Source organism: Macaca thibetana, chromosome 2 (assembly GCF_024542745.1).
Source record: "Macaca thibetana thibetana isolate TM-01 chromosome 2, ASM2454274v1, whole genome shotgun sequence".
NCBI lineage: Eukaryota > Metazoa > Chordata > Mammalia > Primates > Cercopithecidae > Macaca > Macaca thibetana.
In genome coordinates, this window is record NC_065579.1 from 52926488 (window position 1) to 52946143 (window position 19656).

At 39.8% G+C, this 19656-nt stretch overlaps 1 protein-coding gene across 3 annotated transcripts in view; it reads left to right on the top strand.

Annotated features, from left to right (window-relative positions):
* Window positions 1-6899: 6899 nt before the first annotated feature.
* The window catches only part of TSC22D2 (TSC22 domain family member 2), a 57906-nt gene continuing 45149 nt past the window's right edge, over window positions 6900-19656 (top strand). For all 3 annotated transcript variants that reach the window (XM_050779769.1, XM_050779770.1, XM_050779771.1), the window contains exon 1: window positions 6900-9419. In XM_050779769.1, the coding sequence (XP_050635726.1) occupies window positions 7462-9419 (1958 nt within the window). In that variant the 5' untranslated portion in view covers window positions 6900-7461. The remainder of the gene's footprint in view (window positions 9420-19656) is intronic.

Genomic DNA, 19656 nt, shown 5'->3' on the forward strand with positions numbered 1-19656 from the left:
TCAAGTGGGGCATTTCAAGCTTCTCTTAAATATTGAAATCACTGCCTTTAAATTAAAGTTAAGGTTTCATTGAGAAAACGATTTCTCTCTTACAAAAACTTAGTCATTTTGCAACAAAGTTATTAAATCTCTATAAGAAATGCCATATAGATTGTTGAATATTTCTTCCATTTTGGTATTACACAAATAGTATAGTCCTACAAAAAGAAACTTACCTTTGACCATATAAGTTATTTTTAAATCTCTGTAAACATAATACACAATATATTATAAACTATTAGAGGTTAAGAAGATTTTTTAAAAAGGTTTCCTCGTAAGTGTAAATCAGATCATGTTAATCCTCTGCTTATAATCTGCCTGTGGCTTCTCATTGCATTTAAAATAAAATATCTGTTCCTCCACTTGGCCAACAATGTCCATATGATCTGGCCCTTGCCTACTACTCAGATGCCCCCTACTCCCTTCCAACCACATACTGGTTTCTAGCACAAAGGCATTGTCCTCATCTGTCTCCCTTCCTAAAATGCTCCCCTGATGAGCTTGTCCTTAGCTCAAAGAACACTTCCTCAGGCCTACCTGCAGGTAACCTGAGTAAGGTACACTGTCTCTCTTCTCACCTTGCATTGTTGTTTCATTTTGTTCTTAACACTTACGAATATTTGAAATTATATTTTTTTGCTTATTTCTTTGGTGGTTGTTTCCCCCACTAAAATATAAGACCTATTTGAACAAGGACTTTGCTTTTCATGTCTGGTTCACAACTATTTTCCCCAAGTCCAGCAAAGAGGCCAACATAGTAGGTTTCTTATGGAGTCTTGTTCTGTCACCCAGGCTGGAGTGCAGTGGTGTGATCTCGGCTCACTGCAATCTCTGACTCCTAGGTTCAAGTGATTTTCGTGCCTCAGTCCCCCAAGTACCTGTGCCTGCTACCATGCCCAGCTAATTTTTGTATTTTTAGTAGAGACAGGGTTTCACCCTGTTGGCCAGGCGGGTCTCAAACTCCTGACCTCAAGTGATCTGCCCACCTCGGCCTCCCAAAGTGCTGGGATTACAGGTGTGAGCCACTGTGCCCAGCCAGGTTTCTAAATTTATGTTGAATGCATGAAGAAGTAGAGCTGGTATTATTATATTTGGAGCTGTTTGTCCAAGATACAAGCTTGATGTTACTATGATAAATCTTTTTATTCCACAGAAATAAAATATCTCAAATGAAATATTAGTACAAAAATTATTTTGAACACAGTAGTTATGCTTAAAGAAATTCAGTGGTGAATACTTACTATGATTAGAATCATCACAATGTAATTTATCTTTCTTGAATATATGCATTTTTGTGTGACAGGCTGATTTTTTTTTCCTTGGAGGGTAGAGTCATTGTATTGATGAAATACCAATGAAACAAACAAAAATGAAATGTGGATAAGCTAAAAATCTGAAATTAGATTAGTTGTTGAGTAAATATACACAATACGCAAAGAAAAAAGATTAGTATCAAAATCCAGAAACAATGGGGAAGGATAAAAATTCTAAACATTTGAAGATGAAAATATATTTACATCTAGTCAATTTAGTTTAACAATAGGTAAATGCCACAAAAAGGGGGTCAAAACAATACTGTTACCATTATTCACTAGGGGTTTGATGGCCAAAATTAAAACAACCCTCTGGTTAACTTTTCACCTTGATTTTGCATTTCCCTATGTCTTTAGTTTGGTCACTTCCTTTTCCTTCAAAGATCCCACAGTAAGGATGGGGGAAGGGAGTGAATATTAATTTGCAGAGAAGCAGCTCATTACATGACCATTTTGAGTAACACCCAAATCCTTATGTAAACATGGATCATGTGTTGAGCTTTTAATGAGTATGAATGCTTTCAAGGTAGGATTTCAAGTATTCTAAAGTTAAATGCTAAAAGTGTTTTGTTTCCAGTGACTAAAGAGCTAGCTATTTTGGAATTAAAACATAACTGGGAATGCAAGGTAGTCAAGATTCTATCTGTACCTTTCAAAACTTTGGCTTCTATGAATAAAAGTAGTTCAATCAGCCAGGTTAGAATGACCTTCAGATTATCAGTCCGGAGCATTTAGGCTATCCTTCATGTGTGAATACAGTTTATATAAGTTTCTACACTCACATTTTTAAAAACTTTACAAGCTGATAGTAGTAACATACAGAGGGAATTATTACCCCCAAGTCTAGAAATTTGCAGTCTTTCAATGTTCTTTTGTGAGTATTAAAGTTTTACAACTTAAAATTACAGGTATACTACAACTTTAATCAATACTTCAAATTCATATACAAGAAAGACTAGACAGTGATGATTCACTTTGTCAAAGAATGTGTCATTGAAAGTCTGTAAATAGCTCATCTATGACAGAATATGGCTTCTCCATAAAATCATGGATATCTAGTAACTGCTTTCTTCTTTTTTTTTCTGAAATTAACAAATGGTATTGCCAGTAGTATCACATTGAGTTGCTATCTTTTCTTCTGAAGATGCCAAAGCACTGCCACATCTGTGACCTTTTTCCAAAGTTTTTCAGTCGGTTTGGTAGTTTAACACTCCTTTACCACAATGTTATTTCTTTTTAGTGATAGGGAAACTGAGGGATTAATAGACTTGTCAGCAATCACAAAACAAGATTATAGCAAAACCGGAGCTTACTCTTGATCTATCCAACTAGGAAATGTAGTTTAAAAAAAAACTTTATCCTGAGTGGCCACATATCATATTTAAAAAGAAAAATAAAGAAGTAATATAGTCATTAATGGATTTTGTTTGGATTTTCTGTTGCCCTATATTGCAGCATTTAAACAACTTGTAAAACCACAGAGTTAATATCTTACATTCTAAGTTAAATTCCATAAAATATAACACAGGCCTTAATAGGACATTATGTTTATTATCAGTTTGAAATGCACCCTTTACTTTTACCAAATTGCTACATTTTGCTTGAACATCAAAGGTCTTTGGACATCAAGGAAATCTTCACTAAAAAAAAAAAAAAAAAAAGGCATCATTGTTTCACAGTATATTAAACTCAAAAAGAGTATTTAATAGAAGTTTCCTTAAAACACCTCATTATCAAGTAGGCATTTGTGCATCTCAGTCAAATTATATTTTTCTTTATGAAAGTATTTATGGAATTTTATTAGCCTTAGTTCTTTCTCATTACTTTTTTTTTCCTTTTTGGGCAATACCACACAATGGACTCACTGAAGGGGTTTATTAATATGATATTGTTCCAGAAATGGAACCCTAGGAAAATCATACTAATAAATCAAGTACCACTTATTTAGACAACTGATATTTATTTCTACCAAATGCTTTCTGGAACCTGAAAACTATTTCTCCATTTTGTATTTTTCTATTAGGTTGGCGCAAAAGTAATTGTGGTTTTTGCCATCATGTAAGTGGCAAAAACCACAATTACTTTTGCACCAAACTCTAATAATTTGGTAATAAAAAACACAGAAAATAAGCATAAGCTATTTCTAAACTCCGGAAAAAATTGTTAACTGGGCTATAGGTAGTCCAATTCTTAATACACAACACAGAGAATGTTCAATAAATGTCACTGTCTGGTAGTATTAATGCTAAAGGGTTACTTCTCTTTGCCTAGGCCGTTGCTTAATTTCTATGGAAAGTATTTTCTTTATCCCATAATGTTTAATGTATCATTATTATTTTAAATATATTATATCTTCATTTAAAAAAAAAGTCAGGTTTTCTTGAGTATCTAGAGTTTACATTCCAGGATTTTCTATGAAATAATGCACCATCTGGTACTGATATGGTTAGATAATAACCTACGAAAATTTGGGGGTATGATGTTTGCAGATGATGAAAAGATCTTGCTGTAGCAGTTTTTTATTTTATATCAGTAGAAATTCTCCTTAATTTTTAACTGCTATTATTCCCCTGTATTATGTTTTATAAATGTACCTCATGCATCACTGCAATTTGAAATATTTGAAAAAAGTACCAGGTACAGAAGAAACAGTCAAATTGGGGGCTCTAAGAGCAGTAATCGAGGATTCCCACAGCCTCTAGTATGGTCTCTGGGTGCAGGCATGCAGCCTGGTAACTGCATTAAGACTCCTAGTCTTGAGGTTTGGGACTCCAGGGATCTCTTTCTTCCAGTGAGTTAGGCTACCATGTTACTTATTAACAACACTTTATACAGGGAGAATGTGTACTTGCATATACATCCTGCTTTCTATCATTTAAATTAGTTATTTAAAGGCTTTCAATTCTCTGTGGACCAACTTATGAATTACATACTTTTTTATTTAGATATAACTATGCCACTTTTTGTCCTCTACATTGATTTCAAACTTAATTGCAAAAATCAGAATTCTTATTTCTTCATAGCAGTTTGATGTAATAAATTCTGTACATTTTTTTAAGGGCAAATGTATAAAAGTAGCTAGGGCCTTTAAACTTTTGGAAAACAGTATTTTCAAGAGAACTATTAAACACAAACACAAATCCTTAAACATCTAAACGAGACTTTTAAAAGTTATAAATCATACGCTTTTCCTAAGATGTCTTTGAACACCTTTAGCACCCTCATTACCAGAAATTTAGTCCACTTCTGGATCTCTTCTAAATTATCTTTATCTTTCCTTTCATCTCATAATATATCCTTTTAAGGAGAAATGGTCTTACAGATTACTTTAAGATTTTTCCTTTAAATATATGATTTAAGAGTATTATAACGAGTAATCAAGAAGTTTATATGATAAAATAATGTAAAGGGATGAGCAGGCATATAATACTCATTTTTCCAAAAGCACCACCATCAACACTACCCATTGATAACCACCTTAAACAATCTGGTAAATCAATCCAAAATTAAATTAAGCTTTTATAAATTCATATTGGATTTAACCATTTGATCTAATTTATTGATGGAAAACTGCCTCTGACAATTACTGAAATTACAGATTTAGAAAAGAAACATTCCATTAGCTATCGCTGCCACAATAGCATAACGTTACATTTTATTCCATTACTTTCGCCCACCCCCTTAAGAAACAGGGATTTTATGTGGTCTTATTTCACATTCTGACTCTAGTCACTTGGGTTTGGAGGGCATGGTTTCCACTAAGATTAAAAGACCTAGTTGTATAAATTACAACTAAAGACCTAAAAAATTCTCTGCAAATTTAATTCTCAAAACACCTTTTGGGATTAAAAAGTATTTCTATTCTTCAAAGATTAGAGAACCGAGTTCAACGATTTACTGATTTAAGTTATCATAATGTGATTGCTAACGCTGCAGTAGATATGAAATCTCGATTTCCATTAAGACTTAGATTTTACCTAAATGATGACTGCTTTAGTATGTCAAAGTTTAGGAGCCCATCCCCATTTTTTTTTAACTGCTTAAAAGAATGGCCTTACCATTTTCTTTGGCCAGGAACTAGCTACAAGATGATAAATTTGCCAGTACTTTCTTTTCATAGTTATGCTTTGTACTGCAACAGGAAAGGGTGCTTTATCACTCGTTATGGTTGTTTGTGGCCCAATCCAAATCATATAACACCCTGGCTGCTACTAACAGTTTTAGAATAAACAAAAAGAACTATAATGCAGTAGGTTCTACATTTATAAAGCCTATAAGCTGATTTCGTGCCGAAAGTAAAAACAGTGTCAGGAGTTTAAATGAATCCTGGAATCACAGCAAATTCAGGAAATTTAGGAATACGTTGGTAACCCTTAAGCTTTTTAAAAACTGACTTCACCCTGGGCAAGTAACCATCCCCTGATGCCGTTGTTGGAGACAGAATTTCTGGCAGGAAGATAATTTTCTGACTCAATCTGGCTTGCTGTTCTTGTTTAATCATCCCCATTTCTCTGAACATTTTACTCCTCTGACGACAATGGTCAACATTTATTTCCAGAAGTTTTAAAGTGATTTAGTTCTTCCAGCCGCATCTCTCTTTATCCCATCTAAGTTTTCCCCAGCCCCCATTCCTATCGCCCTCGTTTCACTAAGATTTTGCTAAACATTAGACACAAGCACATGACCTCCAGTCTTCCAATGTCTCGGAACAAACCGACGTAAAAACATCTGATTAGTTCCATTGTAAGCTTCCCTAGGCTTGGAATTTAAAAATTGTCTTTAGCTCGTCAATTCTTAAAGAACCTTCAACACAAAATTTAAATTTAAAAATTTTAAATAAAGAAACCGCTCCCTTTTTTAACCTTTAGCTCCGCCCATTGCCCCCCCCAGGTTCCACGCGATACTGCAGGAAACCGGAGGGGGCGGAGCGGTGACGTCACGACGCCGGTGCGTCACGGAACGGCGGCGGCTGCGGCGCTGGCGGTAGCTGCGGCAGCGGCGGCATTTTAGTCGGCAGCGGCGGCGGCAGCGGGGCTGCTGCTTCTCCCAGCATCCCTGGCGCGGCCATTTCAGCCCCATCTTGGCCCAGCGGAGGGAGCTGCAGCCGCCGCTTCAGCAGTTTGAATTTCAGTTTCTCCGGGGTTTAGGAATTGGGCGCACCGAGAAGGAGCCGAAGAAGCCACCACCGCTACCTCACACAGCCGGGGTGCCTCCGCTCCCGTGCCAGCGGTCTGCCGCCGCCGCCGCCCCTCTGTGAGAGAAGCCGCGAGGGGAGGCCGAGACCGCCGTCGCCGCCCGCCCGCAGGGGTGGTTCCCCCTGTAAGGGGAGGACCGAGCCGGCTTTCCCCTCCCCCAGAGCGGGTTTCCGCCAGAGAGAGTCGACATGTCCCTGGGGTTGAGCTCCGGCTAGAGCCGGGGAGGGAGGGCCGCCTGCCCGCGCCGCAGCCCCACCGCCCGCCGGCGGACCTTCAGCCAGCTCCGGCCCGCGGCTCCCGGCTGAATCAGGCATCTCCGACTCCGGACTCGCCACTCCTTCCCTCAGTCGGAGAGCCCAGCGCTGACGCCGGCACCGGCCTGAGGAGCCCGAGCGGGGCAGCACCGCCCCTCACGCCGCCGCCACCGCCACCGCCTCCTCCTCCTCCTCCTCCTCCTCCTCCTCCTCCTCCTCCTCCTCCTCCTCCTCTTCGCCCTCCCACTCCCACCCCCAGCCAAGGCCTGCTGACCGCGCCGAGCGCCGAGCTGGACTGACCACGGCTGCCCGGAGACGGGAGAGGAAGCAGCCGGCCCGCCCCTGGGTTCGCGCTCTCGCCGCCTCTAAGGGAATTGAATTGAGGCGCCGCGGCTGCGGGAGCTGAAAAGGAAGGAGGAGCCGCCGCGGGACTGAGACGGGGGCAGAGCCGAAGAGACAGACACAGAGAAGGAAACGAGGAGGAGGATGTCTCACCGGGCGACCAGCGCCTGGATCAGCTCGTGACTCTTACAGCGGCGGGCCTCGGACCCCAGCGCAGACTCGGACTTTTGTCTTTGGGGGCCCGTGCTCTGCCCTCCCTGGTTTCCGGCAGGACCCGGAGGAGCCGGCGTGCCTCTCTGCCCTCCAGCCTTCTTCACCATGTCCAAGATGCCGGCCAAAAAGAAGAGCTGCTTCCAGATCACCAGTGTCACCACGGCCCAGGTGGCCACTAGCATCACCGAGGACACTGAGAGCTTGGACGACCCGGACGAGTCACGTACAGAGGACGTCTCCTCCGAGATTTTCGACGTCTCTCGGGCCACGGATTATGGCCCTGAGGAGGTCTGCGAGCGCAGCTCTTCCGAAGAGACGCTTAACAATGTTGGGGATGCGGAGACTCCCGGGACCGTCTCCCCAAACCTCCTTCTGGATGGGCAGCTGGCAGCGGCGGCTGCTGCTCCCGCCAACGGAGGAGGAGTCGTTTCGGCCCGGAGCGTGTCTGGGGCGCTCGCCAGTACCCTGGCGGCGGCCGCCACTTCGGCCCCCGCCTCAGGAGCACCCGGCGGCCCTCCGGTCGCGGGCTCATCCGCCGGGCCAGTGACTGCAGCCCCATCTCAGCCTCCCACCACTTGTAGTTCCCGTTTTCGCGTGATCAAGCTGGACCACGGGAGCGGAGAGCCCTATCGACGCGGCCGATGGACGTGTATGGAATACTATGAGCGGGATTCAGACAGCAGCGTCCTGACTAGATCCGGGGATTGCATTAGACACAGCAATACTTTTGACCAGACTGCGGAGCGGGACAGCGGCCTGGGCGCCACCGGAGGGTCGGTGGTGGTAGTAGTGGCCTCCATGCAGGGGGCGCACGGGCCCGAGTCGGGAACTGACAGCTCCTTGACTGCTGTGTCACAGCTACCCCCGTCGGAGAAAATGAGCCAGCCCACTCCGGCCCAGCCGCAGAGTTTTAGCGTTGGGCAGCCACAGCCGCCGCCGCCACCCGTAGGTGGGGCTGTGGCTCAAACCTCGGCTCCGCTGCCGCCGTTCCCTGGAGCCGCGACCGGGCCGTCGCCAATGATAGCAGCCGCGCAGCCCAGTCAGCCCCAGGGAACGGGGCCCGGGGGACAGACTCTGCCGCCGACGAATGTAACCCTGGCGCAGCCGGCTATGTCCCTGCCTCCGCAGCCGGGCCCTGCAGTCGGCGCTTCTGCTGCGCAGCAGCCCCAGCAGTTCGCGTATCCTCAGCCTCAGATACCGCCCGGACATTTGCTGCCCGTCCAGCCCTCGGGCCAGAGTGAGTACCTGCAGCAGCACGTGGCCGGCCTGCAGCCGCCAAGCCCCGCGCAGCCGTCGTCCACCGGCGCCGCGGCGAGCCCCGCCACGGCGGCTAGCCTTCCCGTGGGCACCGGCCAGAATGTCTCCTCGGTGGGCGCGCAGCTCTTGGGCGCGTCTGCCCAGCCCAGCGAAGCCATGGCCCCCCGGACGGGACCAGCGCAAGGTGGGCAGGCCGCGCCATGTCAGCCGGCTGGAGTGCCCCCGGCTACTGTGGGAGGCGTGGTGCAGCCGTGCATGGGTCCTGCCGGGGCTGGGCAGCCCCAGTCCGTGCCTCCACCGCAGATGGGTGGCAGTGGTCCGCTGTCAGCCGTACCTGGTGGCCCTCACGCCGTGGTGCCCGGAGTTCCAAACGTGCCTGCAGCCGTGCCCGCTCCAAGCGTGCCTAGTGTGTCTACCACTTCTGTTACTATGCCAAATGTACCCGCGCCTCTGGCCCAGTCTCAACAGCTGAGCAGCCATACGCCAGTCAGCAGGAGCAGCAGCATAATCCAGCACGTTGGGCTGCCCTTAGCGCCAGGCACACACAGTGCACCAACAAGTCTACCACAGTCTGACCTAAGCCAGTTTCAGACTCAGACCCAACCTTTAGTCGGGCAAGTCGACGATACTAGAAGAAAATCAGAACCCCTACCTCAACCACCACTTTCTCTCATTGCTGAAAATAAGCCTGTTGTGAAGCCGCCTGTTGCAGATGCCCTGGCAAACCCCCTTCAGTTAACACCTATGAACAGTCTGGCCACCTCTGTATTCAGCATAGCTATTCCTGTTGATGGTGATGAAGACAGGTATGGAAATATCTATTTTAAATATTTGATAGAAATGCTTGGCCAACATTGTAGCTTAGGATGCAACTTTGGGAGATTTGTTGTCAACTGAGGCCCTTAGCATTTTTAAATACAAAATTTAGTGTTTGGTAAAATTGATTTAGATTGCTGATGTCAAAGGGTGTAATGAGCGAATTGGTCATGTCACAGTTGTTTAAAAGCACTAAAATGGGTCAGGATGCAACATTGTTTACTCAAAAAAAGGTGAATTTAAGCTTAATCCTTACCATTTAATGGTAGTAGCTAGTATGTTATGCTCCCATAGATTTGTTCTTTTCTTACATATCAGTCACACTTGAACACTTAAGGCAGAGAGATTTGTCAGTGTGAGTTTTGAGGCTGAGACATCATATTACTTACAAATTTTCCTTTCTGGAAAACCAGAAGGCCCTCTAGTAAAAAAAAAAAAAAAAAAAAAAATCCATGTGAAGAATCTCCTCCAGTGTATCTGGAAAGGCTGGAGACACAATGGTGAAATGTCAAACCCGGCTTTGAAGATCATACTTAGTTCAGCCTTTTGATTAAAGAAGGTACACCCAGAGACTTCTCTAAGATACTTTTTTTGTTGTTAAGCAAAAACTGTACTGGAAAGATGTTCTTACCTTCCATCAGTCTATTTACTATAGGAAAGGGAGGTTGAGATCGATCCTTTAACTGTAGTGAAAGCTATAGTTCTTGAAATTTAAGAGTAATTTTTAAATAAAAGTGTAAATGTTAATAACTGGCTCCCTGTATTTAGGGATGCTTTTTTAATGGCCTAAATAAGAATTGGTGTATTGCTACACCAATACCACAAGAGCTGATATTTGGTTATGGTTTAATGAGGATTTTTGTGGTTTTGAGGAAGTGTCACATGTAAATTTGACATATATATTGCAAATTTTTAAAAGCTGACTCGTTGCAATGTTTTAAAATTATATTTTAAAATTATAGAAAAAGTTTCACGAATTTCACAGACATTTCTTTGCTGGGGTTTTTGTTTAGCGAGAGGCTAATTTTAGGTGTTTTTAAAAGATGAAAAGTGGTATTATGGATTTCCAGAATAATTAGTGTGTGGAAGAATACAATGACGTATATGTTAAAGCTTTCTCTTTCTATGGTTTCTTCTGAGTTCCTTCATGTTTCTTTACCTCCCATTTCTAATTAGCCTTGTATTTTTGTTATATACTTCTGTTGGTTTGAAGAATACTCACTGAAATTCATTCATCTTCTTAGTTCATCTTTTTTTGTAGGTGACTTACTTATGGGGAGTCTTTCTTCACTTGAGAACGCTTAGAGAACACCACGTGTCCATAAGTGCGCTCAGCTAGCTAGTCATTGAGAAATTTTGTGTGGATGGGACTACCAAGTAAACTGATTACACGAGCCACTCAGAAAAATCTGTCTACTTTTTATGGTTGCTCCCATTGTCACACACAGGGACACACCTGTAACACAGATTGAGCTTTATTTTTTCACTTTTGGTAATAATCAGCAGGCATCTTCTCTTTTCTAGCTGCCACAAGCCAATTTTTTCCTGATAAGTTGGCAAATAACCTTTTCTTTCCTCTGTTCCTGTATACTGGCCATACTGCCCCATCTCTCTTCAAGAAATGATGACTGGTTTCCTGACCTACCCTGCTTTCTATACACACACACCCCTCCACCCAAGAATGCAGATTACATTTTCTCTCCTCTTCACACCTCTCAGTTCACAGCATACATACTTAGATTCCTCAGAACTTTAGTATGATGATAAGGCATGAAGCAGATAGTTCTGTTGATAGATGGAAATTGAAATGTATTTAGGATATGACATCAAAAATGCATTTATTTTTCCTCTTACTGTGTTAACAGTTGGTAATCTGAAGAATCTCATTTCCAAATTTGTGAATGTTTGAACTACAGATACTACTGTATCAGTGTTCTTATCAATTGCAACAGTTAATTCAGTGCAGGAGTTTTGATGTATGTGCAGTCCTATTTTAAACATGACACTTACCTCCCTCACCCCAATCATTTAAAATCTACATCGCTTACCAAATGTTCATTTCTAATTTTTGTTATAGTCTTTCATTGGTTTTTAACTTAACATGTTAGTTTCCAAGATGTAATCTTACACATTTGACTGTTTTGTCACTGGTCCAACATACCTGGTGAAGGAATAAATCCATTAAGTAGAAATAGTTGGGTTTTTTTTGTTTTGTTTTAATAGAAAGCCTTAGTAAAAAACAGGGCATTTTAAAATTTTGTGTTTGAAATTAAATAACAGTTTTCCAGGCATATGTTTAAATTACTGAGATGAGTACTTTTGAGGAGGCTACTATCTTAACTGAAAATTTTAATTTTAATGTGATTTTGGATTACCGCCTTAAAATCTGCATACAGTTTTATATGCAATCATTCAAATTTGAAATAAAACCAACTGGAGTGAGAGGTCTTGAGTAATTATGATTTAAACTTTGCAAGTAGTTTGACAAATTTCAGATCCTAAGGAAATATTTGTAAATAAGATGTATGCTTTTTAAAAAAAAAAAAAAAAAATTAGGACTTTAGTAAAGTCTATTTCTTTGAGAAAAGGAAGGAAAATGGGAAATTAACAAAAAGATTGAGGTGGTTTAGGTTGATACATTGAAAACTCTATCTTGAGATTTTGATTCCACTACCTAATTAATACAAAGCTCTATGAAGGAAAATGGGAAATTAACAAAAAGATTGAGGTGGTTTAGGTTGATACATTGAAAACTCTATCTTGAGATTTTGATTCCACTACCTAATTAATACAAAGCTCTATATTGGCTTAATTTTGAGATCATTTAGAATTAAAGAACTGGGCCTTGTAGTAATACATCTTAATATTATCACACCTTTAAAAGGCTGATGGTTGTATATGCAGAAGGTTCTCAATTAGCATTGCCTATTGACTCTACATTAATTACCATAAAGTTTATCTTTCTGGCCATTTTCATTAGAAAGGTTTATGGTCAGTTGTTGAGACTTTTCAAATTGATTTTGTGTAAACTGGTGGATGTGATGGTTGAAAATATAATTCTTAAATGTGTAGCTACTTTTATAGTGAACTTTACAAAACTTGTTTAAACTGCATACACACTTAACAGTCTCCTATAAATGAGAGGAGGTGCAAAGTATTACTGGCCCTTTTGGAAAAGGACCACAGTACAGATCACTTTCCATAGATAGCCGACCAGTGTGAACTCTGTAGGCCGCATTCCAGGAACTCTTATGAATGGCTGCAATTGTGAGCTGTCATCTGTGGCCAAAAGACTGTTGAAAACCTGATTCTAAGGATCCTTTGGTGGCAGATATTTCTATGTCTTGTTAGTGGTTTTATTTGTGTGGTTTGCTAATGACCGCTGATAAAGTATTATACATTGTGAAAGTTAAGTGGTGTGTCCTGGTATGTGCCATAAATACACATTTTGTTTGTACATTTATATATATTTTAAACAAAATTCTGCTTTTTTTTTACTTGAAGTTTAAGTGAGAGGATTAAGTAAATGTATACCAGGAGGCAGAACTGTCTCAATCTTAGATCTCTGTTATATGAAAGTCTCACTGAATTGAAGTCTCTAAAGATGGACATTTCTGTCTTGAATATATTTCTTGGAAGCTGACATTTATCTGTTAAATTGTGAAGGTAATTTTGCTCTTGTAGGTTTACAGTTGATGTGTGAATTACATACTAGATACTATCTTAGGCCTATCTACATGTTTAAGAGTGTTCTTACTGAGGAGTTAGTAATAAAAATGTCAGATCATATATATGTGATATTATTATTTAGTATAAAAACTGATATTGATGTATTCATCAGGAGCGCCACATGGATTACTAAAACATACTTTATTCATAAACGTGGCTCGAAGTAAAAGGAAATGACAGTTTTCCAAAAAGGCTTACGGTTTTCCGAAGTACCTGAAATTCCTAAACCATGAGCTATATCTGTAGGAGTGTGGCCTTTTATATTCACAGTGACACATATTGTATAAAACTTTATGTGAACTAAATCATATAGGCCAAACATTGTTAAATATTTTTAGAAAACATAATGGCTTATATGTGTGTGAATAATACAGATTCCAACTATTTTAGTAACACTTGTTTTTTCTCTTTAGGAGATCACAACCCCTGAACTAAATCACCTTTATGAGAAGTCATTTTATATAGGACTGGTGGTAGGGGTATATATGTTCTCTACTTCCTGAGAATAAATATAATGCCAATTCATTTGTTATTTAAGAATCCTGGGCCAGGGGTGGTGGCTCATGCCTTGTAATCCCAGCACTTTGGGAGACCAAGGTCGGGATTGCTTGATGTTTGAGTTTGAGACCAGCCTAGGCAACATAGCGAGGCCTTGTCTCTACAAAACATTTAAAACTTAGCCAGGTCTGGAGGCCCACACCTATAGTTTTAGCTACTTGGGGAGGCTGAAGCAGGAGGATCACTTGAGCCCAGGAGCTGGAGGCTACAGTGAGCTATGTTATAATATTGCACTGAAGCCTGGGCCACACAGCAAGACCCTGTCTGTAAAAAGAAAAAGAAAAAATAATTATGATAGCACTAATTTGGAAATAGTGAAATATAGTACTGGATCTGTGAATCTGGTACTTCCCAATTAGGAATGGGAGTCTATCTGTCTCTGCACCAGAAAAGATCAGAAGCAGTTATGAACAAATGGCAGCCCCACCAATCAAGTAGTAAAGAAACCCAAATAAATCTGTTTCCTAATAGAGGAATAGTAGTTAGGAAAGTATAAAAGGATTCTGACCTTCCTTTCCTAAAATGGCAGGAGTTGGGGGTGGGGAAGTGTAGAATGATAGCAGATTACCAAGGTGGAAGAAAATACAGTGGAATAGCATGAAATATAGTCTCAAAAGAAATAGGAACACTTGTGAATATTGAGGAACGGTGTTCTAATTCTTTCTTTGAAGAATTGTTTTAGTCCAGTGTGTATTTCCTTTTCTGAAGATTCTGTTTATTTCTTAATTGCATTACTCTTTAAATACTTAAAGTATGAGGAAGGAGAGGCCTTACAAAAGCAGGTCTGTCTGGCTAAACATAGCCTGAATGATATTCCATAAGTAATTCCTTAATTGGAAAAGCAGATTTTTAGTAAGAAATATTAATCATATTTAAGGGGTATGTGTAGCAAAACTCCTGATATTTAAGTGTATGGTTTTTCTTTATACTAAACCAATGGGCTTGTGATTTGAGGCTACTATTTTCAGTGGTATTGTGTGAATTATTGAGTCCACAAAGAATATGTATACCTGAATCATTGGTATAATGTCTTTCCCACAGCAATTCTTGAACGTATCAAATTACTCAATATTTGTTATATTCTTAATCTGGCATTGCTTAGGGCAAAAACTGGGTCTCCCTCATAAAAAGGTAGGAATAGTAGCCAGTTTGCACCATTCCTATACATCGTTCCATGACTTTAATAAGCATACTTTGATGTATACTCTTCAAATTTGGCTTAGTAATATTAAAGGTGTATTGATGGATTGTTTCTTATATGAAAGTATTGCATGAGTTCTGCTCTCTTTTTTTTTTTTTTTTTTTTTTTTGAGACGGAGTCTCGCTGTGTCGCCCAGGGTGGAGTGCAGTGGCTGGATCTCAGCTCACTGCAAGCTCCGCCTCCCAGGTTTACGCCATTCTCCTGCCTCAGCCTCCTGAGTAGCTGGGACTACAGGCGCCCACCACCTCGCCCGGCTAGTTTTTTTGTATTTTTTTAGTAGAGACGGGGTTTCACCATGTTCGCCAGGATGGTCTCGATCTCCTGACCTCGTGATCCGCCCGTCTCGGCCTCCCAAAGTGCTGGGATTACAGGCTTGAGCCACCGCGCCCGGCGAGTTCTGCTCTTAAATCAGGTGAATTAAATTTCATCTAGATTACTTGTCTCAAATTTAAAGCCGCAAATCAGACTTAAATAATTAGTATTTAGTATTTAGTTTGATTTCTTTGTACCCAAGCTAATTTTTGTTTAAGAAGAAAAAGTGCTTCCATCCTTTTAAATTGTACATTTATTTGTGATGTTAAGTGAAAATTCTGCAGATAATTGAGTTAATTTTATTAGTGTTTGCCTGGGACATATACCTATTATTAGGGTAGGCAGGACAAATAAGTAAAGTCTAAATGTTAAATTACTTAAAGCTTCTTTTCCCATAAGCCTTTACTAAAATTTGTCTAAAGAATATTGCCTTGTAGAAGATGGAGTTTGTGATTAATGTGTCAATTATTATAAATAATGATGGCATAGTTTTAAATGTTAGTGTTAGGCTGTTCATCTTCATTATTATACAAGTATATCATTTAACCTGAATAAAGGATTCCCAAAGCTAAGTGTAAAGCCCACTAGTTTCTAAAGTAGAGTTAGTATTTAGTTTTTATCAAGTGGTTTTGTATGTTAAAGCAAAACAAATCTTTGCTTGGTATACTGTCTACCTAGTCTTTGAAGACAAAACAAAGGAGAGAGGAGCTGTTTTGATCAAATAAAACCAATAGCATGTTTAATTATGTGTTAACATATGTGAATGACCATTACAGAGACAGTGGAGTCAGACATACCTGGGCTAAAATCTAACTGCTGTATTTGACCTTGAGCTAGTTGGCGTAGATGCCTTGTTTCCTCTTATGAAAAATGGGGATTGTACCTACCTGGGAGAGTTTTAAAGGATTAAATGATGTATGCAAGTAATTTGAACAGTCTGTAACATAATATATGTGGCAAACGTATGTCACAGAAATGTTAATATTTCAGTGTCCAAACTGTTCTCCCAGATCACCCCTTCACATGCTGTAAATCATACCAAGAATCTTCCATTTTAGTATGAAAGCATAATTGTATGGTATGGTTGTAGTCAGAAAAAAGGAGATGATGTTTTAGTGCAGAGGAGTCATGATGTTGTAAGAAGTATAGGGAATTGTGTTCCAGTCATGGCTCTTCTATCATTTAGCTGGTTTCTTTGGTCAAATTATTTCACTTGTCTGTTTTTCTTTTTTGAGACTTTGTCAAATTTTAAGATTTCTTCTAGCCTTATGTATATGAGACCATACATTCAGGTGTGCTTCATGAGAGAACAGCAAACTTAAACCTTGTCACCCCTTTCCTGCCACTTGACTATTGTGTGGCAATAAATGAAGTTTGCAAATACTCATTAAGTAGGTTGATGGCCCAAGAAAACATTTAAAACAGCATATCAGTCATTCAGCTTTCATGATGCTCTGCGAGTAGTGAGCACTGGAATACAAATATGAGACTATCCTGCCCTCCTAGATCTCAGGCATTTTCATCATCATGAAAATGATGATCAGATGTATACTTTGATATACATTGTAGGTGGTGATGGAGTAATATAAGGTGCTAATGGGAACAGTTTGAGACATCAGATCAGGTTGGGATTGGTAGGGTAGTAGACTGACTTCTATTTAAAAATTATTCTCTGCATAGGTATTTATATAGTTCAAAACTCAAAATATATAAAAGAGTAAAATCGAAAGCCTCTCTGCTTTCTCTGTCCTCTAGCCACCCAGTTTATCCTTAGAAGTACCCATTATTACTTGTACATTCTTTTGAGGCTAACTCTTGAACTAAATCTTAAAATGGTCATTCAGATTAGGTCACTAAGAAAAGAAGGGGATAGTTTTCCAAGCAGAGATAAAAGGTAGTTTGTATAATGATTTGTGAAAGAGTGAGAATCTATCGTTTGGAAAATGGTATTATTAATTTGACAGGAACCAGAGTGAAGGACTTAAATGTCATGGTAAGAAATTTAGATTTTTATTTTTTTTTATTATTTTTTTGAGACGGAGTCTTGCTGTGTCGCCCAGGCTGGAGTGCAGTGGCCAGATCTCAGCTGACTGCAAGCTCCGCCTCCTGGGTTCATGCCATTCTCCTGCCTCAGCCTCCTGTGTAGCTGGGACCACAGGGGCCCCACACCACGCCTGGCTAATTTTTTTTTCTTTTTTTTTTTTTTTAAGTAGAGGCGGGGTTTCACTGTGTTAGCCAGGATGGTCTCGATCTCCTGACCTCGTGATCCACCTGTCTCGGCCTCCCAAAGTGCTGGGATTACAGGCGTGAGCCACCGCGCCTGGCCAGAAATTTAGATTTTTATAGTAAGTTGCTGTTAAAGGTGTTTATTGAAGCTTTTATTGTTAAAATAATGTATATCTTGAAATGATTTCAGTATCCTTTCAGTGATTATTGCATTTTAAATTATAATCTTATGATAAAGTTGTGTTAAGGGAATACCTTCGGAGTGCTGAGTCCCAAAAATCAGAATTCTTATCTAATGAAATATGCCAAATATTTTGGTACACCTAGCTCTAAGTTTAAGTATTTTGTTTCCCTCAATATTACCTTGATAATGTCAGAACATTTGGTACATGTTGAGATACTCTACCAAAATTTGATTTATAGGCAGCGTAATTTGGAAACTAACCCTATATTAAACAAAAAGCAAACTTACTTGTGTCAGGTCCTATGTATATAGACTTTCATTTGATCTTTTCAACAATTTGTAAGAAAGTGGTTTCTTCCCTTCCTCCTTTCTTATGGTTTAAGGAAACAAACTCTTAGAATTTGAGTCACCTAGGTATTGGGTGACAAAGCATAGACTCATATTCAGACCTTTAACCCAAAGCCAGTGCTTTTGAATATTCCGAGTTACAAATTTGTTTTATTACTTGGCAGACAGTAAGTTTGGAGGAAGGAAGAGCTACCATAGCCACTGATTTGTTGTGTTGTAACCCTTTACCTAAAGGATATTTTTAATCATTTAAATTCCCCAGATAATAATATTGGAGATGGTGCTTGTTGATCTTCTTCATATCGTATTTCCTTGGTTTCTATTTAGAGATCTCTGAAGTCATATTTTGGCATAGATAAGAGAAAGAGGTGTTTGTTGAGTGCTCAAGTACCTTATGCTTTAAGCTTTGACAATTTTTGTAGCTTAGTTTTGAGGTATGGAATGTTTGTGTTTTTCTCCCTGTTGTAGTCAGTTACCCTACAAAGTAGTATCTTGCAAAAACGGGTAGACATGCCACATGCTTTGAGTCATTTTCTGATACAGTATTTTGACTTACTTGGAAATTAATGTGATGGACTATTGAGTATGTAAAGTCAGGGAGAAAAGAATATATTTTGTTCAGTGGTGTTGAAGAATGTTTACAAATAGGAAAACAGCATTTTTGTTTAGGTGGCTGAAGTACAGTGTAAACCACATCTCAGTCTTCCTAGAATTGCTTCGTTGTCTCTATATTTAGAGTGGTAGTTTATATTGATGTCAAATAAATTGTTAGAAAGCTGGTTTCAAATTTTACTTCCTGAGTGGAAGAGAATTTGTGACCACAGCTGCATAAAAAATCAGTATTTCGTTCTAATAAAATATTTAATTTCAGTTGCCTCTTCATGCTTTCAGGTTTCATAGACTGTAACCTTGAAATGATCCCATTAACAGCCTTTTCCTTGGGCTCTTAATCTCCTCAATTTTATGCCATTCCAAAATAGAAGTCTCTCTGATGATCAGGCCCTTCAATCTTTACAAATGGCTCTTTTCCCTTCTACTTTCTTGATCTGTAATTTCACAGACTTGACTCCTTTAATCTATACCTGTTAATCAGTGTTTGGAGACCAATTATTGTTGCTGTTTGCCAGAAATCCCTCAGTTTATGGATAACATCCCAGTTGAAGTATCCCAGAAACAAAATTTCATAGCTTATAAGACTGTCTAAATTTTTACCTTTAAAATCTAGACTGTTTAAAGTTTTATGTAGTACATAGATTGTTTAACTATGTACTATAGAAAACCATGTACTGTGGCTTCTTCACTTTGAATATATGTAGAGTGATTATTAATTGTTAGCTTTTTTCTAATTAAGTGTATTCTAATATATTCTAAAAACTTTTGATCCATTTATACAGTATTTTATTTCACAGGTTCTTTACATATCCCAGTATTTACTACTAACTACAAATATGTTTGTTTTTCACTTTTACATTTGACTTAAGAGATATTTCACTATTCTGTAAAACTGCTGGAATTTTATAACAAGTCATATGACTTCATTTGGAACCAACTTACCTGGAATATGAATTTGATTCAAATTAAATATTTATATTTCCAAAGTCAGAGGATCTAAAGTTCTTTTAAAGAGGCCAGGTGTGGTGGCTCATGCCTGTAATCGCGGCACTTGGGG